This window comes from Lutra lutra, chromosome 4, assembly GCF_902655055.1.
Source record: "Lutra lutra chromosome 4, mLutLut1.2, whole genome shotgun sequence".
Lineage (NCBI taxonomy): Eukaryota > Metazoa > Chordata > Mammalia > Carnivora > Mustelidae > Lutra > Lutra lutra.
Window position 1 is genome coordinate 97,732,128 of NC_062281.1, and position 24,545 is coordinate 97,756,672.

General features: G+C 43.0%; 1 protein-coding gene across 4 annotated transcripts in view; it reads right to left on the reverse strand.

The window, feature by feature from the left end:
* Positions 1 to 24,545, reverse strand: part of SLC22A15 (solute carrier family 22 member 15) — an 86,708-nt gene that overhangs the window by 52,888 nt on the left and 9,275 nt on the right. For all 4 annotated transcript variants that reach the window (XR_007126769.1, XM_047726832.1, XM_047726831.1 and 1 more), the window contains exon 2: positions 18,602 to 18,814. Coding sequence is in view for 3 of the 4 variants with exons in the window: in XM_047726832.1 (XP_047582788.1) it covers positions 18,602 to 18,814 (213 nt within the window). In the remaining variant the exon portion in view is untranslated. The remainder of the gene's footprint in view (positions 1 to 18,601; positions 18,815 to 24,545) is intronic.

A 24,545-nucleotide genomic window follows, 5' to 3' on the forward strand; every position in this document is an offset into this window, starting at 1 on the left:
CACCTGCCAGACTAGACTCAATTGCTAGCACATGTTCTTGTCCCTGTGGTCGATACTTAGTACCCAGGTAAAATTCAAACCAGGATATCACCAGGACATTGGAAACTAAACTATAATAAAACTAAATGTGATGACTGTTACAATCTTGAAAAATGTACTTTTTATGAGGCTTTAAATTGTAAAATTCATAAATTTATAAGTCATTCGAACCCTTAAGTGGCGAGAGATTATTAAAGGGATGACTTTCCTATTATTTTTTTAAATGACAAGCCAAATTCTAAAGCTAGAATGTCCTTTTTATAGTAATTCATATCAAATTGAAAAATCACTTGCAAATTGAAAAAGCTGGAAATCTTCTTTCCCCATACATTAACAGAAGAGGAAGAACAGAAAAACAAAATACTTTCAGGATGACCTAGCTAAATCTATTTTCATCTTGTAACCAGCATCTGTATTTTTGATCATAAGATTATCAGAATCATTAAGTTCATAAGCCGGGCATGTATTATACTGTATTCTCAAAAAGGATTTAAGGGGGGTTGGAACTAAAGGCATCGGCACAATCATTCACTCATCAAAAGAAAGCAGACCAGAGGGAAAATCAGGTACCTGCAGCAAGTGTCTTAAAAATAAAAGATGAAAGGAACACAGATATGGCAAATGCTGTGTTGAGTACAGAGCCAGGTGCCGTGCAGAACCATCCAGCTCTTTTTTTTTTTTTTTAAAGATTTTATTTATTTATTTGACAGACAGAGATCACAAGCAGGCAGAGAGGAAGGCAGAGAGAGAGGGGGGAAGCAGGCTATCTGCCGAGCAGAGAGCCCGATGTGGGGCTCGATCCCAGGACCCTGGGATCTTGACCTGAGCCGAAGGCAGAGGCTTTAACCCACTGAGCCACCCAGGCGCCCCCCCATCCAGCTCTTAAGGAAGAAAAAAAAGGCATGAAAGCAGAAGTGAAGAGTGTTGACTACTGACTGGGTAGGAGGGGAGCATCCAGGTTTTTTAATATTTGGACTCTTACTGCTCAGACGCGAAGAATAAGACGGCACCTCTGTAAAGTAGCTGGATGTCAAGAAAAGGTGCTCCAGCTACAACACGGAGAGTGGAACAGACACGTCAAAGGTCATTACGGTGATCCAAACCAGCCTGGATGGGGCGGGGGCTTCAGAGAAGAGAATGGATTCAAGCTGGAAATCGAGACGTGGGTTGAGCTGTCCAGAATAGCTCTTATTTGACACCAAATAGATCAATCACAGACTGAGTGAAGCTTGAAGATAAGTTCTAAAAAAAGTAACAAAATGTCTTTTAGCATCTACCTTGAAATCATCAAACCTTCAGCTTGAAGGAAATGTCAGAAGTCAAAGCAGTAGCTTTTCTGAAATGGCAGAAATAGGGAGATCTAAAAAAATTAATTAATGCTTTAAAGTGGACTGTGTGCTTATACAATCCTAAAAACAAAATTAACATCCAAGTGATGAAAACTATGTATCAGAGATATATCAAATGGGAAGGCTCATCACCTTACAACCAGATAATTAAAAACTAACCACTGGAAGGGGAGATGAACCATGAGAGACCGTGGACTCTGAGAAACAAACTGAGGGTTTTGGAGGGGAGGGGAGTAGGGGCTTAGGTGAGCCTGGTGGTGGATATTGAGGAGGGAATGTATTGCCTGGAGCACTGGATGTGGTGCATAAACAATGAATCTATGAAAAAATAAAATAAAATAATAAAAATAAAATGTTCTGCCCCAAATTCCCCCACCCCAAAAAATAAATACAGTATAAAAAACAACAACAACCAACTTTCACATAATATTCTCCCCTAATCCCAACAACCACCTTTATAACAGATATTATTATTATTCTTCTCATTTTATAGATGACGCAGCCGTAGCTCAGACACAATAACCCTAGAGTAAACCAGGGAGCCTGCGGCCGATGCAGACACTGGTCTCAAAACCACCTTCTCTGAGTACCATATGCTTGAATTAGCTAAACCACATGGGCCTTGTGCTTGGGAACACGAGAAAGCTAGGAGTGCAGAGAATCGAATAATGCACTTAAAAATTAGCTTCCAAAGTGTTTTATTTGGGGGGGGAGGGATTTATCACATTCCACAGTATAGGTTTTAAACACAAATACCTACCGTTTCTATATTTTTAAAAGATTAATTAATTAAATTAATTAAAACAATCTTATTTATTTAAAATTAAAATAAATCTTGTTTTTTATTATTTGCACATTTAAACAATTTTATTATCTTATTTTATTATTTGCACATTATTATTTGCATTTTTTTTTTATATGCACAAGTTGAGAGGTGGGACAGAGGGAGAGAATCTCAAGCAGACTCCCCATTGAGCACAGAGCCAGATGCCAGGCTCGATCCCAGAACCCATAAGATCATGACCTGAGCCGAAACCAAGAGTCAGACATTCAACCGACTGAGCCACCGAGGTGCCCCCCTCAAATTTCCATATTTTTAATTGAACTACTATTACTATTTGACATCCTCATATACCCACATGGCACAAAAACGCACCCCCCCAGCTTGTTTGCTTTTTTTCCCTCTGCTGAACAGCATGATGCTATCCCTTCCCTAAGGCACCGGAATACAGATTATGAGATGCTCTTTAAATGGGTCATGAAAGAGATGAAAAAGCAAGAGGAACCCCCCCTTAAACGAACTCTTGAGAATTCAGACACATATCCAACCTCTGCCTGAGCAACTTCTCAACAGCTCTGTCAATGTCACAGAGCTGTCTGGCTCTGCTTCAGTTTTCTCCTGTGACCTGAACTGTGTGTTCTTCCCCTGCTGCATCCCACCAATGTATGGTGACATTTCATGGACCAAGAGTTGAGAAACATGCAGTAGCCACAGACCACTCTAACGGAAGAGAGAGTGCATGGTAAATAAAAACCGTTCACCCTAAGCAATCCAAGCAGTGGTCCTCTCCCTTCCTGAGGAGGCTGTGCGTGCCTGTCCTTGTTTGGGCTCACAGCAGGTGAATGCGAATGACGCCTCACTCACAAGTGAATAATGGAGGCCACTGGAATGCAGAGCCCTGGGGAGGGCACAGCTCCCCACGGGAAGGCAAACATCCATCACCCCACTTTTGTGTGACACTTCCAGGAACTGGCTGCCCTCGGTTCAGGCTGTGCCCCCAGCTCCACCTTGTCCCCATTGAACACCTATTCACCCTCCCCGGCCCTACCTGACCTACTGGAGCTGACCACGTCCTCCATCCTGCCAGCTCCCTATTTGGTGTTCAGTGAGCTACACATTGACTTGTCTCTCACGTACAATGGCGTGACCTTCTTTCGGACATGCTGGCGTCTGAATGCTTACGAGACGGGGCCAGCACTCATGAAATGTTTGCTGAACTCTTTCTGTAACAAGAGTGAGGGCTCTGGTTTACAGGCATCTTCACATCCAATGGCTCAATGTCATGACCTCGTGGATCAAGTCGTGAGCTTGTGGACAGGCAGGGCAGGAACTGCCTCCCGCGTCCCCTGGGAGCCACTGAGGGCTGTTCTCGCAACAGGAAGAATGAGGGAGATCTGGAATCAGAGGGGTTTCCTTTTTCTGTCTGACATCTAGAATCCTCTGGCTTTATCTTTCGCCTCTACATTAATGAGAAAGAAAGCTACAGAGAAAAAGAGCCCCCACAGAACTATGTCAGTTTTCTGGTTAGAAAGGCAGCATCTGTGCCCCTGAAACATACTTCCCAAAGCCTGTAGGACAGAAGCAGTGTGGCCCCTGCAAGCCCTTTCACGGGCCCAGAGATACCCCACTGAGAGAAGCAGGGAGCAGGAAGAACAAGGCCGTCAGCAACCCACGGAGCATCATGGAGCCCGCAAGCCAGGTGGGAGCCATGGCAGGTGTCTGAGGGGCACCCAAGCCCCTGGCATGGCTGCTGGGTGTCTCCTAAAGGAGAACTTGTTCATGAGCCTGCGGCCCACCACCCCCTGACTCAGACCTCCCTGCGGTGGGGGACAGACCGCATGGCAGAGCCCACTTGATCCTAAAGAAGAAGGAAGACAAAGGAAGCTCCCCCGCAGCAGTCCAGACAGCCCAACCAAAACGGGCAGACAACGCACGGAGCTCTTTGCCACCCCCAGTCCTGCTTTGGTGAAAACCAAGTCGGAAGACAAGGGCCAGAGCCCGACCCAGACCCTCAGTGTGTCCGTGTCTCGAGGCTGCAGGGCTGGAACAAGCAAGTAACGGTGTCCCTGACGTGCGCCTGCAGGCCATTCCTCGGGGAATCTGCAGGCAAGCAGCAGACCGCTTATGGCTCTCTGGAAGATTCTCGGGGCTCGATAACAAGCCCAACCAAGCTGCAGCCCTTCCCCGTCCTGTCGCCCCGTAAACATATTCACCGCTTCATACGGGAAGATCTCGCTTCAGGAGAAAATCAGGTAATCAGAGGCATCCAGTGACTCAGGAGTGCTTGGACGGGGCATTTCAGGGATGGTTTCATGGTGATTAACTAACTTGCTTCATTTCAATGTAGTTGTCACTCTGAATTACCACTTAATGGGTGAAGTGTGCAGGCTATAACAATCAGTGGTACTGGCATAAGGAAGCAAGACATTAAAAAAAAATTAGCCCCTAAAGCCATTATTGCAGTGAATTTTTCAAATAGTTTTAATACTCGGTCTTTTGACCCCAGGGTATGGCTTGGAGAAAATATATTAATCTCAAGATAATAATCAGTCAATTTCAGTTCTTCAATATCGACGATGATATTAAAGATTCCAACCTTACTCTTTTGGGTTGCAAACATTAATTAAGCATGATAATTGTGTGCCTCTGTGATATTTGGTACTTTCTGAATGAGTCAGAGCTCGGGGAATAATTTGAATACGGCAGACAGCAATTTGCTACATAAATTCACCCCAATGGCTATTAGCTCATTTTAAAATAGTTCTAGATCAGAGGGGTTCTTTTTTGCATTAATACCAAGTTAATCACATCTACATAACCTTTTATTCACCCTTCCCCAAACCCTCCATGAATAACTTCTGCAAGCCCTGACCTGAATGTAATAAGGGGCAGGTGGGGGGCAGCTTATGGGGAGGTAGTTTTAATAAACGCGTTTTTAACACAATCTCCTTCAACTATAGGGTTCTATAGGCTCTATCTTGATACTTATTTCCAGGGGTCTTATGTGAGAGGTCAATGGGCTTTACACTTGCTTTCTTTTTAACTCTCATTTTATACTAAATAATTTCCATAAAAACCATATAGTGTCTATAGACCACGCATCTGTATATTTAGGATATTTACCAACTAATGGATAAGCTACCAATGGCTCCAGGGCCAGTTTCAATGCCACCGCTTCAGAAATTTGAAGAAGATCCCGAGGAACTACAGAGGTCATGAAAACTGAATTAATGCTAGAAATTCATGAAGGGTTTGGCTGGGGACCACATCCACCGAAACAAAGATGAGCTCAACGCGGGGTGCAGAGACGAGCAGCCCTTAAAAAGGTGGGGGCTAAGGAACAACCCACCTGGCACGGCTGGACCCAGCGGCTCCTTGAGCCTCCTTCTCTTTATTCTTTCCCCCACCACTGCTGCTCCTGTCAGTTTGGTAGTGGCAGCAGGAAACTTGGAAGCCACCCATACCACCTGCTTTAAACCACTCCAGGACTTGGAACAGTGCTCACACAGGGCTCCGATGTCCACGGCAGAAGTAGAGTGTGGGAACTCGCACAGGGCTCACACACCCTGCGTGCTGGGCGTAAGGGTACGTGAGCCGGACACTTTATTTGTACCTTGAAATAAAATGCAATGACTAAGGAAAAGATGAGCTCTGCACTAAAAATGTAAAGCAGACAAGCATCCTCTTGGGTCTGCCTGAGGAGAGACGTGGGTGGCACCGGCCCCCGCAGGGCAGCGGGCTGCTGAGCCCGATGCAGGCAAACCTCCATGGAGCTCGGGTGCTGCAGCTTGTCAGACCTCATTCTCCCTGGCTATTTTTGGTTCTATCAGTAAACTGCCAAGTTTCTTTGGGCTTGACAATTACTAAAGCTTAATGAGATCATTACTACTCTGGTAGTATTTGTGTGTTTTTGCTTTTTGGGGGCGTTTTTTGGAGAGCTGAGGGGACTTGCTAGCCAGGATCCTCACCGGATGGAAACAGACATCCTGTGAGTTGCATGATCACCTGGGGGAAGGCAAGCTAGCTGTGGAGTGACAGATTCACAGGTAGGCTCATTCTCTCTTTCCTTCTGCTTCAGTCAAATGCCCCAGGAATCTGTGGCCAGGCTCCTCCATTTACTGTGTGACACTGAGGAAATCACCAGATACTCTGAGCCCACACATTCTGGTATGTTTCCATTTGCAACAAACATCATGACTATTACCCTTCCTCCTTAGAATTCACTGTGTCAGAGGCAAATCCAAACAGGTGATGGGCAGCCCAGGGTAGGTATTTATTCGCTCATGTGCCATTGTCCTACAGTCACTTGGCCAACCTTCGTTCCCATCAATCCACTGACCCACGCTTGCACCCACTCCTCCCAGGAGGAGCCAAGCTCCTCCCCCTGTTCTGCACGGAGGTGCTTCTGGGCTGCCCAGGATGGCTGGCAGCTGCTGGGGGACCCTGGAGCCCCAGACCCCGCTCCTCTTCACTGACAGCAGTGAAGCACCTAGCTCTTTTTTTTTTTTTTAAGATTTTATTTATCCAATTTATCCATTTGACAGACAGAGATCACAAGTAGGCAGAGAGGCAGGCAGAGAGAGAGGGGGTAAGCAGGCTCCCTGCTGGATCATGACCTGAGCCAAAGGCAGAGGCTTCAAACCACTGAGCCACCCAGGCACCCGCACCTAGCTCTTTTAAATCCTGAAATCCCAGCTGAGAGATCATTAAATCTAAAGGCTTCTGTCATGGGGCAGAAAAAAGTCTGAAAATCACTGAGGTAGTAGAAAAAATATGAGCTCACTGAACCCAGACCAGCGACTTATTAAATATGTGATTTAGGGCAAATTCTTTAAATTCTCTTCATGCCTGTTGTTTCATTTACAGCTCAGGGCTGTTGGCAGGACACGCTAAGCAGCAAGTGGGGAAGGTCTCTGGGAGAAACCTCTCACAAGAGACCAAATGAAAAGGTAGTCACGGTTATCTGCCTCCTCCCTGTCCTCTCCCTACCAAGCCTCGTGAAGCTCATCTGCAGCCCCAAGCTCTCGGTATAGAATGGTCTCACTGCCGCTAAGGATCCCAAGGGGACCGTGGGCTTCTGTCTGTACCCCTCCAACCACAGAGTGGGCAGCAGGCCACAACCACCCTCGCAAAACATCATGAACCCACGCAGGCTGGAAGCAGCTGGTTTAGCATCCGGGAGGCTCCAAACATAACTCACCCCAAATCATGCCGCCAGCATCCCCATGTAGCACCCCCTGGAGATCCCACAGAGCAGTGGTGTGCAGACATCCCCAGCTGTGTAGCTGGACCACCCCACCCCCACCTGCACCTGCCATTCTGGACACGTCTTGGGGCACCTACTGGAGACTGAGGATCCTTGTCTGCACAGAGAGTATCTGTGACTTGAGATCCACCCGAGGTGGATAAGTGCCTGACCTCCAGATGGGATGGGGGCCCGAAGTGTGCCTCTCCACCGCGGGAGGAACGTAGCGGGCCCCGATCAATCTGTAATGACAGACGTATGATCCAGATGGATAGCGGCATATACATCCAAGTATTTGTGCATCTCGGGAATGAGAAAGGGCAGGTGAGTAACAGGAGGAGGGTTAGGGGGTGGGGAAGAAAGAGTGAGAGACAAAGAGAAAACGAGGCAGAGACACACACCGAGAATGAGGCAATAACGTGGGAGAAAGAGACAGAGAGAAAGGCAGGACAGAGAGAGCGAGTGAGACAGAAACACAGAGAAAGGCAGAGGGAAACAAATGGGGGGCAGACGAGAAAGCCAGAGAGACTCAGACTGAGAGAGGTGTGGGAAGAGAGACCCAGGTGCCAAAAGACAAAATGACAGGGACCAGGAAAAAAAAGGAGAGAAAAGAGAGAGCAAGGGAGAGGAGAGGAGGGAGGGAAGGAGACAGATACACAGTGCCAGTGTGACAAAGAAGCCAGATGGCAAGAAGGATAGTGACTCACAGATGCACCCCAGCTGTGATCAGGGAGACATGACAAGAGGATTAGCTGAGGCCATTTTAGCCCATAGCCCTTTTTTTCCTCACAGCTGCTTTAAACATCAGCCCTTGCTGGGAAAGCTATTCCATCCTACTTCTCCTGCATCTACCAATCTTAATCTGGGGAGCAGTAGGTCTCTGGGCTCCCTTGTCTCCATATTGAGTCTCCAGTCGAGCGCTGTAATGGGTGAGCCCCTGGATGCCGGCACAGGACGTGGCCTGGGGACCAGGGTGCCCTTTCCCGCTGTTCTGGAGTATTGGGTCTGATGGCACTTTCCCTCCTTGGCTGGCACAAAGGTTTTCTCTAGCATCAGGCAAGCAGTAGGTGCTCAAAGAATATTTAGTAATAATGGTGTCCCTCTGATAATAGGTAAAAGGGCTCCCAATTATAGATTTCAGTAGTATTAATTTAATTCAATGCCATTGAAATGTACTGAGGTCTGCTGTGCTGAAGCACAGTGTTGCTATGGGATCTGATTTACCTCCCAGTACGAAGCACAAACTGTGGGATATTCTGCAAAAACATCACTTAGCTCCCATGCTGGTGTAGGAGCATTCTAGTTGAGGCTGCGCTGTCCAGTGCTGGTCAGCTGGCCTTCTCTTAGAAAGCCCATTCTCCACAGAGAGCTCCTGCAAGGACTTCCATCATCCCAGTCTCTATCAGCCAAACTTGTTTGCTTCTATCCGATTAAAATAGTGGCCTGCTGACTAGCAATGATGACTGTAAAAAAAAAAAAGGGCAATCTCTGGTGAAATTAAAGACACCCAACATACATGAATTAGCTCAATATATTTTAGAGACATTCACTGCCCTTCTGTGAATTTGTGAGATGATCCACGGTGCTCTGTATTCTTTATACAGGAGTGATGCCCTAGACTAAATTCCCTCCTTGGTCCTGAGACAGTATGAATTCTGGAAGAATCTGTCTACTTGCATCTGGTGGGGAGAGGAAGTGTCAGTACCTCCCTATGGAAAATTGGGAGTTTTTCTGTAGTGACCTGTTGTGTAAACAGTATTCAGAACACCAATAAAACCACAGAGCTAGGACTTCTAAAATATGCAAGATATTTTATTCTGTGCTTCTCTGATAATAAGAATTAAGTTAATAAATGTTTCTACATGTGGCAGAATATGATCTTTCATTGTAGTGTGGTAATGGGTTTGTTGGAGGTGCAGACTTACCGCTCTCACCCACTGCAAAATCCTATGAGGGCAATAAACAGAGCAAGGGCCTTTTGGAGAAATGGCTAATTCCACAGTTGGAGTAGGGGAGATGAAAGATGAATCTAGAATATCTTTTATGCCAAAAATTATTTAAGTGCTCAAAAAACCCAAAAGTGATGGGCACATCAAAAGGACACAGGAGGACTTTCAGCTCCAGGAAAATGGAATAAATGTACTTTTCATTATTTCTCCCACTACATACTACTAAAAACCCTGGACATCACGTACAAAACAAACATAAGACAACTCTGAAAGATGGAGAGAAGATCAGCTAGGACCCCGGGATCCAAGGAATGACCCAGTGGTGAGTCCCTGGGCTTCTCTCTGCCTCACATACCCGATCTAGACTTGGTGCTGGAGAAGACAACAACTCAGAAATGCCAAGAGGAACAACAAAAGAAGCCCCTACCAAGAGCACACTTGGTAGGGCCTTTCCAAAGGCCCAGGAAAGGGGCAGCCCAGCAGGACAGAACATTTTTTAGACAAGAACTGCTTTATGCCAGCCATTCATCACCGCAAAACAAAAACAAACCCAAAAAGAACAATGGCTTCAACCCCATTCACAGGAACAAAGACTAAGTGGAGAACCTAAATATCCCCCCCTCCCTGGCTGGGCAGTAACAAGTCACCCCACTTCACTCCATTTGTATGTGTCAGAAAAAGACAAGCAGGGAGCCAGCACTTTCATTCCTGCTACCTACAGTGAGGAACCCTCCATACCATCACCACCACCACACCGTTCAGTGTGAGCATCTGGGAGACTGGATCTCCACCACCACAAGGTAGTAACAAGGCACCTCTCCCCTCTTCCTGTGCCAGAGCTGTGTCCGAGAACAGAAGATTTAACTAAGACCCAGAACCTCTTAACATAATCCCTAGAACTTTGGGTTTCAAACAAAAGTAATTCGTGATGCCAACAACTGGGAAAATCTCAAAGTAGAATGAAAAATAGACTGCTGAGATGCTGGAGATGTTAGAACTATCTGAGAAAGATGTTAAAGCTGCCATCACAATAATGCATCAAGGAGCACCTATGAACAGGCTCGAAACATATAACAAAATAGACTCGGTGAAAATACAGAAAGTCTCACCAAATAAAGAGAATATATTTTAAAAAGAACAAAATGAAAAGTTTAGGATTAAAAAAAAATGAGTAGGTTCAACAGCAGAATGAAAGGGACAGATGAAAGAATCAATAAACTTGGAAATAAAGCAACAGAAAATATCCAATATGAATACAAAGATAAACCAGACAGAAGAAAATGAACAAAGCTTCAGAATTCTTTGGGGCTATAACAAAAGAACTAATATTTCTGTCACTGGAGTTCTGGAAGGAAAGGAGAAAGGGAGATGGGCTAAAAAAAGGGTACTTGAAAAAATAATAGCTGAAAATGTCTCAATTTGTCAAGAACCATAAACCTTAGCTCTAAGCAGCTCAGTAAATCCCAAAGAGGATAAACTTGTAGAACTCCACACCAAGAAACATCATAATCTAACTTCTAAACATTAGTGACTAAAACACTAAAAAATCTTGAAAGTAGCAAGAGGGAAGTGACACTTTCCCTATAGGAAAAACACAATTCAAATAAGAGCATATTTCTCATCAGAAATCATGGAGGCCAGAAGAAAGTGGCACCTGAGTTTTTAAATGCTGAATGAAATGAACTGTCAAACAAGAATTTTATTACCAATGAAAACAAGAGATGGGGAAAAATCAAGATATTCTTAGATGAAGGAAAACTAAGAGAATGTGTCACCATCACAATTACTCTCAAACAGTGGCTAATAAAGGTTCTCTAAGATCTTGGAACATCAGGAAGGAAAAGTTGAGGTAAATACAACAGACTTTGCTTCTCTTTAGTTTTCTAAATGATGTTTGATGGCTGAAGCAAACATTATAACACTGTGTAATGTCATTCTAAAAGTATGTGGGAAAATATCTGGGACAATTATAAACAGAAGAGGGCAAAGGAATGTAAAGTGAGGTAGAATTTCTGTATGTCACTCAAACTGGAGATCTGACAACATTGGTAGACTGTTATAAGTTATGTATATATAATTCAATGCCAAGAGCAATCACTAAGAAGGCTATACAAAGAGATACATTCAAAAATACTACAAATAAGTGAAAATAAGATACTAAAAAATGTTGAAGTAACTTATACAAAAAGGAAAAATTAAAGAAAAAACAGAGAATAGAAAGCAAACAAACAAACAAAAACCCGGAAGAGGTAAGTTCTAGCATATAAATAATAATATTAAATGTAAATTATCTAAAAACACAAATAAAGATGGTATGGATTTAAAAATTTGACCCAGTTTGGGCACCTGGGTGGCTCAGTTGGTTGAGTGGCTGCCTTCGGCTCAGGTCATGATCTTAGGGTCCGGGAATTGAGTCCTTCGTTGAGCTCTCTGCTCAGCAGGGAGTCTGCTTCTCCCTCCCACTCTTCCCTTTGTGTGTGTGCACTCTCTCTCTCTCTCTCTCTCTCTCTAAAATAAATAAAATCTTTTTTAAAAATGACCTAATTCTATGCTGTCTACAGGAAACTAACTTTACACATAATGATATATGCAAGTTGAAAGTAAAAAGGGCAAAAATACATATCATGCTAATGACATTAATTGAAGAAAGCAGGAGTGGCTAGATTAGTATCAAACCACATTTCATAGAACACAGAAAATTACCAGGGACATAGAGGTATATTACAAAATTATTTTTTAAAAAGTAAATCCACCAAGAAGATATAGCAATCACCAAAATGTATAGACTAAACAACAGAGCTATAAAATATATAAAGGAAAAATTGGGAGCAGTATAAGGGAAAATCCAGCAAATCTACAGTAATAATAGAAGACATACACACTCCTCTCTCAACAATCTCTAGAATAACTAGGCAGAAAATCAGGAAGTATACAGAAGAAATCAACAATACTATCAACCAACCAGGATCTAAGTAATATTTATCAAATACTCCATCCAACAGCAGCAACTGCTTCAAGCATCAATGGAACATATACCAAGAGAGACCACATCCTGAGTCATAAAAGAAACATCAACAAATTTAAAAGAATTGAAATCATAAAGAGTGTCCTCTGACCATAATGAAATCAAACTAGAAAGCAAAACCAGAAAGTTAAGAGGAAAATCCCTCAATACTAGATAATTAAACAAGAGGCTTCTAAATAATCACCGGGTCAAAGAGGAAGTCATAAGGAGAAAAAATATACATTGAGCTAAATGAAAATAAAAATACAACATCTCAAAATTTGTGGGACACAGCTAAAGCAATCCTGAGGGGAAAATTTATAGCACTAAACACTTAAAGAAGATTCATTAAAAATCTAGGCTACCAAGTTTATAACCTAAAAAAGAAAAAGAAACCCAAAGCAAGCAGAAGAAAGGAAATGATTAAAGGTAAGAGCAGAAATCAATACAATTAAAAATAGAAAAATAATAGGGAAAAAAAATCAATGAACAAAATCCTGGTTCTTTAAAAAGATCAGCAAAAAAATAAAAGTAAAAATAAAAAGATCAGCAAAATTGGCAAACCTATATGACAGACAGGTAATTAAATCAGAAAGAGAAGACACAAATTACTGGTATCAGGGCACAAGAGAGGAGATTTGATTCAGACTCTGCAGACATCAAAAGGATAATAAATATAGTGAACGACTCAACACACACAAATCTAACAACTTACATGAAGTGGACTAATTCCTTGAAAAGCACAAACCGTCACAATTCACAATTCAAGACAAACCATTTAAATATCCCTATAACCTGTCCGAAAACTGAATTCATAATTTTAAAACTCCAAAAAAAGAAATCTAAAAAAAAAAAAAAAAAGGCCCAGATGATTTTACTAGGAGTTCTACCAAATATTTAAAGAACACCAATTCTACCCTGACACCAAAACCAGACAAAGGTACAAAAAGGAGAAAACAACAGATCAATATCCCTCATGTATACAGAAGCAAAACTCCTTAACAAAATATTGGCAAATAGAATTCAGCAATATATAAAGAGGATATACCATCCAGAGATGCAAAGCTGGTTCAATATTTCGAAGTTAATTCTGACAATCCACCATAGTAGAAGGTGGAAAAAAAAAAACCCACATGATCATTGCAACTGATGCAGAAAGTTGCAAGTTGATTTATTTGACAAAACTCAATACATGTTCAAAATTTAAAAAAAAAAAATTGGAATGGGGGGCCTTCCTGAACTTAATAAAGAACTTCTACAAAACCTACAGGCAACACTGTATGCTAGAAGACCAGAGCTTCCCTCCTATGGCTGGAAACACGCAGGGATGTCCATTCTCACCCTCCATTCAACATAGTGCTGGAGGTTCTAGGGGGAGCAATATGGCAACAGAATGAAATAAAAGGCATACAGACTGGAAAGGGACATTTTTGACATGATAATCTAGAAAATCCCAAAGGGCCTCCCAGAATTAATATGTGAGTTCAGCAAGATCACAAGCTACAAGAAGAACATGTAAAAATCAACTATATTTCTATTTACTAGCAATGAACATGTGCACACCAAAACTTAAAATATAATACCATTTACAGACACTCCCAAAAAGAACATATTTAGGTGTAAATCTAACAAAATACATACAGGACTTATATGCTAAAGACTACAAAACACTGAAATCAAAGAATCTCTAACACATATAGTGTTCATATATTGGAAGACAAAACATAGTAAAGATGTCAGTTCTTCCCAAATTGATGTATATAGGTTTACTGAAACTCCTATCAAAAATCCCAAAAAGATTTTTTGTAGGTATAGAAAAAATTATTCTAAAACTTATATGGAATGTCCAAAGAACTAAAATAGCTAAAACAATTTTGAAAGAATAAAAAGGAATCAATCTACCCAATTCCAGAACTTATTATATAGCTAAAATAATATAACTCAACTGAGAATCTGCAGAGAATTATGCTGAGTGAGAAAAGCCAATCCCAAAAGGCTATATACAATACAATTCCATTTTTATAACATTCTTGAAGTGACACAGGTATAGGAGAACAGATTAGTGGTTACCAGGGATTTGGGACAGGCTGGCAAGGAAGTGGCTGTGGCTAGACACACACACACATACACACACACCATGGGGGACCCTTTTGGTGATGGAAATGTTCTGTGCCTTAGCCATATCAGTGTCATTACTCTGGCTGTGATATTATACTATGGTTTTGCAAAATGCCATTGGGAGAAACTGGGTAAAGGTCCACAAAATTTCTCTGTAATATTTCCTGCAACTGCATGTAAATCTACAATTATCTCAAAGTAAAAACTCTTATTTTAAAAAAAAGGACACAAAAGCCAGCTTGAAGATGTTCCCACTGATAACCTGGGGAAAATTTGAGCATCGAAATAATTAAAGACTATAAACAATTATAAATAATTGAAAAGAACAGGAATCCATGAATACATACTAATGATAGATATGTAAATACGTAAGTAGGTAAACAGATACACACAGGCAGGCATACAGACAAGGGCTTTTGCTTACAGCTGAAAGCAGAATGCCATGGAAACCTTAAAAACAAACAAACAAACAAACAAACAAAAAACAAGCTTATAGATACAGAGAACAGATTGGTTGCCAGAGGTGGGGGCTGGGAGTGGATAAAATAGGTGAAGGAGTTCAAAAGGTACAAACTTCCCGGTATAAAATAAGTTCTGGGGATGCATGAGGTCTACAGTTAATAATATTGTGATTGCAGATCTGAAAGATGCTAAGAGGCTAAGAGACTATATCCTCAAAGTTCATAAGAAAAAATTGTGTAACTATATATAGTTACAGATGGATATTAACTAGATTTTGTAACTATGTACAATGATGGATGTTAACCACTGATTATTTCACAATGCATACAAATATGGAGCATGTTGTACACCCCCAAAGTGATACAATGTTATCTGTCAATTACACTTAAAAAAAAAAAAAAAGGCAGAATGCCAACTGGTAAATATGGAGGAAGAGCTACAGTAAAGAAACCACCACAGTCTCGCTTGGCTTACAAAAGGATCATCCAAAGATGCTAAATTTGGGGTGGGGTGTTCTGAAAAGAAATAGTAAATTTGCATATTCTTTTTTTTTTTTAAAGATTTTTTTATTCATTTATTTGACAGAGAGAGATCACAAGCAGTCAGAGGGGCAGGCAGAGAGAGAGAGGAGGAAGCAGGCTCCCTGCGGAGCAGAGAGCCCGATTCGGGGCTCGATCCCAGGACCCTGAGATCATGACCTGAGCCGAAGGCAGCGGCTTAACCCGCTGAGCCACCCAGGCGCCCCAAATTTGCATATTCTTAAAGTAATTTTCCATAGATTGTCCCTTGAAATGAAATGACTATTAACTGTACAGGGGAGAAATCGGCAGTCCCTGGAGTGAATGGTCAAAATTATCACCAAAAAGGGGCAGATGGATAGTGTGCACCCAGATGTGATCCAGAAGGATAAAACATTACTTATTACAATTCTGACTTTGGATACACAACCTTATTGAGAAATCATCAGAACCAAAATGAAGAATATTCTCATTTTTTAAAACAGAGGGAGTACGTCTTCTTCAAAGGCATCAATCTGATAAAAGGAAAAGGCTGAAGGTGACAAGACCCTAAGAGCTATGACAACTGTCACCTGTGACCCTAAAACGGAAATGAGTATAAGATGGGGGGAACCTCTGCATCAAGGACCGTATAGGGTCAAGTGACAAAACTGGGTATGGGTGGTCTATTTAATTACAGAATCAATCAATGGGGGTGCCTGGGTGGCTCAGTGGGTTAAAGCCTCTGCCTTCGGCTCAGGTCACAATCCCAGGGTCCTGGGATAGAGCCCCGCATCGCATCGGGCTCTCTGCTCAGCAGGGAGCCTGCTTCCCCTCCTTCTCTCTCTGCCTGCCTCTCTGCCTGCTTGTGATCTCTGTCTGTCAAATAAATAAATAAAAATCTTAAAAAAAAAAAAAAGAATCAATCTATGTTAAATGTCTTGAAGTTGGTAGCTATAGTATGGTTACATAAGAAAATGCCCTTTTTTTAGGATATACATGCTAAAGTATTTGGGCATAAAAGAACAACAGTATTGTATATGGAACTTTCAAAAGGCTTAGAGAAAATTGAGGTGGTACTGATTCATGAAATTATAGGATGTAAGGGTATTCTCAGCATGAGTGTTGAAATGTCTGTCGGTTGGAAATTATTTCCAAATTAAAAAAGAAATTAAGTTCTTTGACTACTGTTACCTATCGAAAGGAACCAAGAAATGCATATACCCATTTGGATTGGATAGGTTCCGGAAAAGTACAGTAATTAAGAGCATAGGCCTCTGAGTTCAGACAAATCTGGGTTCAAATCTGGCTTTGCCCCTTTTAGCTGACCTGACCTCAAGAAGTCTCAATTTCATCATCTGTAAAATGGGGAAAATAATGTTATCTCATAAAATTATCTTGAACATGAAATGGGCTCAGGGCTATAAAATATCCCGACGCCCACATGTGGTCACCATTCCGCATGGCTACTTGCTGTGTCAGTAGGTTAGCGGTGGTGGTACCTGGTTAGCACCTGCGGTGAGGGCGGCTGTTGCTCTAGGCCAGGAGACACAAAGATGACCAGACCGTGGTTTCTGACCTCAAGGGACTTTAAAAATAGAGTTGAACCACAAACTACAGTGTGTAACGAAGAGCGAACAGAATAGCACTGGAGAGGAAACAAGCATATTTTACTTCTTCTGGGACGTGGGTTGGGAAGGACTGCACAGGCGAGGTGACAGTGAAGGTGAGCGGTTAGAGGGCAGGTAAGGATTTCACATAGTGGATGCAAGGGTGAGCAAGGACGTTCCAAGGTGAGTTACCTACCGAGGACACAGGTGGGCCAAGCACTCAGGGCCTGCGTGAGAAACGGGGGAGGAAGAGGGAAATGCAGATGGGGCCTGGGCCAAGCTGTGGAGGGGGGAGGGCCTTGAAAGTGCCACTGCAATGGAATGAGTCTCACTGCTTCCTGCGTGCAGTGGGAGAATCACTGGAGGTTCTGAGTCAGGGGTGACAGGACTGGACTGTTGTCATAGAAAAAGACTGCCGAGGTGGTAGTTTGAAAAATTAATCCAGTAATTATTCCTTCAAATGGAAACTCTGAAGGAAAGGCCAGGCAAATAGTGCCTTCGTGGTTCTTCTGTTTTTTAGCACATCCCATTCCAAATGGTGGTAATTAAAACAGTCAAGAGTTGGTAAGACTAGCTGATACCATGGTGCAGACACACACACACACACACACACGACACACAGACACACGCACACACACACACGCACACATGGGAAACCTATGTGCAGACACGCAGAAAGGAGGGTGGACATGGGATGCGGGCAGGCCTTCTGGCAAGCAATCCGGGAGCAGCGCAGGGGAGCAGCCAAATGGATGTGGAGGAGCTACCCAGCACGGAGTCAGCACTGAGAGCTGGAAAGGGTTCTGGAGACTCTGTGCGCACCAGGCTTTAATCCTATAGTTACTGGATCTCTGGGTCCAAGGGCTGGGCCAGGGTTGCAGTGGCAAATGGATAGCTTGTGGGGAGCACAAAGGACCGAGTATTCCCACTTCTTAACACCCAATACACATGCTAGCCTCCTGAGCATGAGCCCTGCCCCTCTGACCCCAGGGTTTCCCTTCACTGACTATCCAGACTCAGCTTATTTCCCTCAGGATGGCTTAGAAGGCACTGTCCTTACCAGAACCATCTTGACCACAGAGCCCCCTTCAAAGTAAACTTCCTGCCCCCACGCAGTGGTACCCGCTGGCAACGTACCCGTTGTACGAGGAAGGGGCCCCATGGAGTCTACACCACATGAACTGTGGGTGTTGTGGATGGCCATCACACTTCTCTCTCTTTGTTAACGTGGGGGTAGGTAAGAAAAAAAAACTAAAGTTTTAATTCACTTTTTCAGAGGACACTCTCTGTTCTGGAGTTCATGTCTTACTTCACCTAACCAGTTTGGGAAGGCTCATGCTTTTCCCATTAGTAGCAAGAAGGAAAAAGAATGTGTTTTCCTAGGATAGTCTCCTTTAACTCTCAAATTTACCAGGCAGCTACCTGAAGATGGGGCTGACATGAAATCAACCAGACAGATGAGTGGTTCCACGTGGCCCAGGAGAAAGGTGCATCTCGCCACGGGAATGGGCCTGCCTCTGTTTCCCCTGTGGCCCCTCCTCCCTTACCTCAGAGGCGATGGAGGTGAAGCTGCCGCTGAAGTGCACGTGCTTCCGGACCTCGCTGCCGTTGGCCGTGAGCAGCCAGTCCCCGAGCGCACGGTCGTCCCCTGCTGACCGGTTGCTGTGGCTCTGATTGGGCAGAAGCTCTGCCAGGTCCCAGTGGTACGAGGGCGTGGCCCCCACCAGGGCGATCAGGATGGCCTCGGTGGCCACGTAGAGCTGAAGGAGCAAACACACAAACCCAGCTGTGTTGGAATCGCGATCAGCAGGCTTACAAGCCTCATGAGATCTGTGTCCTGCTTTTTGGGTTTCTCTGAGCTACAGACAATGGGGCACATCAAAGCAAAGGAGAGAAACGTGAGAAGGAAGCTTCCTCCTGATCTACCACTGACAGAGTCATCAGCAATACCCCTTGTAAAGCACCCAAGGTTTTTTCCAGGGGGATCTCCTGCATTTGAGGTACTTCCAATGCTCAGGAAACGGCACACTGATGGTTCAATGCCATTGGCAAAGGTGGCAGGGTTGGGGGAAGGGGGATATTACTAGCTGGTATTTATAACACTGACATTCCAGCTACTTCCCCGCAACACTATACCCTCTGTTCAGATAAGCAGGCACCAGGGCCCTGAGTATCATGGCCTTGGATTCACAATCTAAACTATGTCTTTTGTAGCGTAGTCAAATGTCTCAGAAAACAGCATATAGAGAGAGAATATAGTTATATACATAGTAAAAGAATATACACAGTATATCCAAAGAGTAGATACATTATCATATAGAGTACATACAATGTGTATATATGGAGAGAACATACAGTACAGAGAGTATCTCTACAGAAAAAAAGTATATAGACAGAATATATATATCTAGATAATACAGAGGGTAAGCACCAACGAAAACACTTTATTAGAGCAGGTAATCATAATATGTACTTGAGTAGGTACTATTTTAAAAAATACAGTACGCAACTTGTAAGATGTAAAGAAATCCAAATTCCAGAAAGAGATACTCACTTTATAACCCTTAGCCCTACTTAATCATTGTTTAATCTAAACATAGTTGTTCTCCCAAGGGGGGAAAAATTCATTCAAGAAATCTTTATAGAGCACATATGCCATTTGTCTTTGATTGTTCTGGGCCTTATAGCTATTCACACTCGGGTTTATAAGCTGTTGAGCCCTATGCAGCCTTTTTATGCTACGAATTTCCATTTATATTAGTTTTCATTGTTGGATGATTATTTCAAGCTTCAAATGAATTAGGAAAACACAGAATTTGTCTGTTGCAGTGAGAACTATCTCCCTAAGTGAGGCACTCTTATTTTAAGAAATTACCCCTATTAACTTAGAACCTGGCATCTTAAAATACCTTTAAGCAGAACAAGTGTTTAAGAAATACAAGGCTGTGATTTCTCCACAGTCTACAGAAACAGCCCCACTGGATGGATGTGTTGACTGAGGCACAAAGAAGAAAAGACTTGCCAACAGCTTCAGCTCCACCCACCAGGGAACCCCAAGCTTCTTCCACATCACTCTGGAGGGGCATATTCAGCTGTTAAGTGGATAAGCCAAAACGCCAAAGGCGGAATGAATTATCATAAGCAGATGATGGAATTACTGTCAAGGAAAGAGAAAAGAAGTCATGACATGGCGTGTCATAGTGGAAAGCTAATGTAAAACCCAAGGTGTGATTTTTGCACTCTGGGAAAGCCTGCGAGGATGGAAGGCAGCCCCAATCTATTTTGGAGGCGAGTGACAGTGGGCCTCCCGAGATGTACCAAGCCACCACGGGTCAGTCTGCATGGGTGATTTATTGTGGAATGCAAAGGAAATCACGTTTCTGGATTTCTATTGCTTCCTGGCCCCTATCTGCATACTATTAAGGAAGTTTCGGGAGAAGCAGCCATCAGTTTGTAAAAATAAAAACCTGAATAATTACAAGAACAGAGAGATTACACATTTAGCAGCCACTCTAAGTACAGAGCGCTTGCATCGTTTTAGTAACTGCCCCTCCTTATTACAATCTGCTGGACTTAATTGGTGGGTAAAGAAATGAAAAAATATGGGGCAAGGGAACTCTGGAGATGAGGCAAAACCCATGTTCAGAACACAGCCTTCAATCGGGCAAAGCAAACTAGTTATATTTTCTCTCTAAATGTGCTATTTTCTGCTTTTGGTCTTATCATTTGCTTCACCTGGAAAGCACTTCACGAGGTTCAGCAGAGTCTTTAAATCTTCCCCATCCTCCCAGAGGCACCTCAGGTACCACCTCTTCCCATCTTGCCTTCCTCTCCAACTCTCCGGAAGCCCTCTCCAGCTTCTGCCTACCCCCTCCCCCCAAAAGCTCCATGCTCGACCTTTGTTACAGACGTATCCCTTTCTTCACTCCATGATACTGATGTGTCTGCTCATCTTATTTTTCCTACCAGAACATTCCGTCCCTGAGGACAGGATCTTTGTATGATCCAGCCCTGAGCTTCCAAAGCAAACACCTCAGGGCCTTGATACGTGGTAGCGCACACTCAAGTGACTGACTGAATGAACAAATGTGCAGGATAGAACACTAGGAACAACAGCTAACACTTCTCTGATGCTAACTACGTGCCAGGAACTGTTCACACATCATATTTTTATCCAGATTGTTCTAAGATGAGCCACAGTCTAGGTAAGAGAGGAAATGTTCAAAGGATCCTATAACCGGAGGTGTGTTTTCTCATGGAAACCATCACTCTCAGCAATAGCTACAGTGTGTAGTAAGTAGTTCAGAAACTAGATGCACCCTGATGTTCATAGCAGCATTATCCACATTGGCCAGATGGTGGAAGCAACCCAAGTGTCCACTGGCAGATGAATGAATGAAGAAGATGTGATATGTGCACACACACACACACACAGGACTACTACTCAGCCATAAAAAAGAATGAAATCTGGCCACTTGCAACAATATGGATGGAACTAGAGAGTATAATGCTAAGCAAAATAAGTCAGAAAAAGACAAATACCATACGTGGCTCATACATGGAACTTAAGAAAGAAAGCAAACAAGTAAAGGGGGGAAAAAAAAAAGGGAGACAAACCAAGAAACAGATTCTTAACTATAGAGAACACACTGATGGTCACCAGAGGGCCAGTGGATGGGGGATGGGTGAAACAGGGGATGGGGATTCAGGCGGGCCCTTGTGAGGAGCACCAGGTGATGTATGGAAGTGCTGAGTCACTCCTGAAACTAACATTACACTTTATGTGAACTATAGTGGGATTAAAATTTCAAATTTAAAAATTAAAAAAAGAAAGCAGTTCAGATACAAAGAGGTGGTGCTGATATGTAGCCTGATTCACAGAAGGGAGCAGTGATACTTAGTTCATCAGTATCCTCCCCAGCAACCTGTTTCCTCAATAAGCACTTTCACCTTCTCATCTTCTCTGCCCTCCTCCCACCCTAACAATGTTGCCAGTGCCCGCCCCTCCCCTGCACGCACACATGACCTCCACCAGGGACCTACACCGCACACCGAGGGCCATGGCCTTCTGGCACCAGAAGAGTCAGGCATATGCAGCTCGGAACTCCACGATGGTGCTACCTGCTTCTCCCCCCCAAGTCCAGATAGTCTCTTGGTTGTGTCTCTTATGTTACTCTACGACAACGGTGCACACATTCATCCACATATTCCTACCTAATGATGGCACCCATCAGCAGATGGGCCTGAAAGCCACAATGAGAAACCACCACCCACATGCCTTCAGAGTGGAGCCCACCCCAACACAAATAGACCATTATCTTCTCCAACGCTACCTCCAGGGAAGAATGAGTGCCCAGATGGCTGCACTTTTCTCCCCTTTCAATATCATCATACTTAGAAAAGTGACTAACATGCACCAGGGGACTGAAATTTTTGAAGTCGCAAAAAAAGTGAAGGTTTTAAAAATGATTTTATATCGACAGTGTTATAAGCTTTTATAATACTCCGGAAACCAAAAACAGCCCCTATCAATGATCTCATCACAACATCTTGTGCTGTGAAGTCATGGTAAGTATGACGTTGATGTTTTAAGCAGGAAAAATGGACAACAGAGCAATTAAGTGAATCATTCGAGGTCACGTATGACACTAATAGCAAAACCAGGATGAGACTGAGAGTCATCTAACTTTGAGGCCAGAGCTCCTCAGAGGAAAAAACAAACAAACCAGGAAAAATCAAAGATGACTTTATTGTTGTCATTACTGTTAGTCTTTTCTGCACTTAGACTCAGTTATGTAATTGACTAAGCCAGTAGCATGACCTGAGCAAGTATATCATGGACAACAGGACTAAATGCCCAGTGCCCAGCACCAATTGGGTATTCAATAAATATCTGTGGGGTGACTACTGACACCACTTTTTTTTTTTTAATTTAAAATATTTAGTTACTATGCCCTGAATCACTGGTATCTCGAGTCCTATTTCTTCCCAACTCTAATTCATTCATGCAGTGCCACCAGATAGGGCTTCCTAAGACACTCCTCATGAGGCTCTTCTGTCTAAACACACTGATGGATATGTCCTCGCATAACTATCCTAGTGATAAATGTCCTAGCATTCCAGATCTCCACTGTATGGCCCAGCTGCTACCTAATCCATATCCCAGCTTTCTGTACTAGCCTACTTAAATCCCCAAATGTGACTTTTTTTTTAAGATTTTTTTTTTTTTATTTATATGTCAGAGAGAGAGAGAGAGCACAAGCAGAGGGAACAGCAGGCAGAGGGAGAAGCAGACTCCCCGCTGAGCAGGGAGCTGGACTCGGGACCCAGAACCCTGAGAGCATGACCTGAGCCGAAGGCAGACAGCCAACAGACTGAGCCGCCCAGGCATCCCCGCAAATATGACTTCTCATCACATAGTGTGAAAAGCATATAGATTCTGTAGTAAATTTTGAGCAAATCGAAACCTCTCCAAACTTCAACTTTTCTTTCAGTGAAATTGAACACTAGTAGTCCATCTCTTTATCTCATTCATTCATATCTAATCAACCTGTTCTGAGGTTCAAATGGGATGCTTCTTTAGCCAACCATAAACTGTACAGCCCCATACAAATGGTATCTATCGGCGCACCCCAAACATTACTGGGTGGGGTCTGATCCTATAGCCTGAGGGAGACCTGGCTCCACATCTCTTGCAAGCTCTCATGAGCACAAGGCTGCAGGTCTGGGTCACAATTTCTGTAGCAAGGATACAGGCATTCTCTCTTGTACACATTTTTTCCTAATTTTATGGTTTGCCATCTGAAATGACTTTCCCACTTCTCTTTAAACCCAAGCTCCCAAGTTCAGCTCAAGCTCAGTCTTTCTGAAGTCTTCAACAAACCACTCCAGACCATACTGATGGCTCCCTTCTTCATTTCCAAAGCATCCATTTAGTGGCCACACTGTTACTGGGGAATTGTTATTATATAAGATTATTTAACAGGGTAGATATAGTGAAATTCTAATTTGTTAATGATGTTCTCCTGAAGGAAAGAAACCCTAATTTACATTTCTATATCCTTCCAAGTAAACCCAACACATCGCTGCATATATATAATACCTATGATGTATTTTGTTAACCAATTCCTTGCAGAATGGTGTGGGAGAAAAAAAAATGATGATGGATGACAACCCAGTAATTACAGGATCTAATCCTGGTTCCAACCATTAATTAAGACTTTGGACAAATTAAGCATTTGGGTAAACAGTGATTTAACCTGCATCTCTTTCCCTCTCTCTCTCAATCTTTACCCCAAACAAAATGGGAATACCACCACCTGACCACATCCTTCTGTTACTTCAGCTTCATTCTTAAAAAATTTGAGCAAGTAACAACACTTTGCAACACACTATATTATAAGCCTCAGGCAATAACAAGGATGGATAAGAAATAATTACTTCCTTCTAGGCAAATACATTGACGTCAGGACAACAAATACACACAAAGCT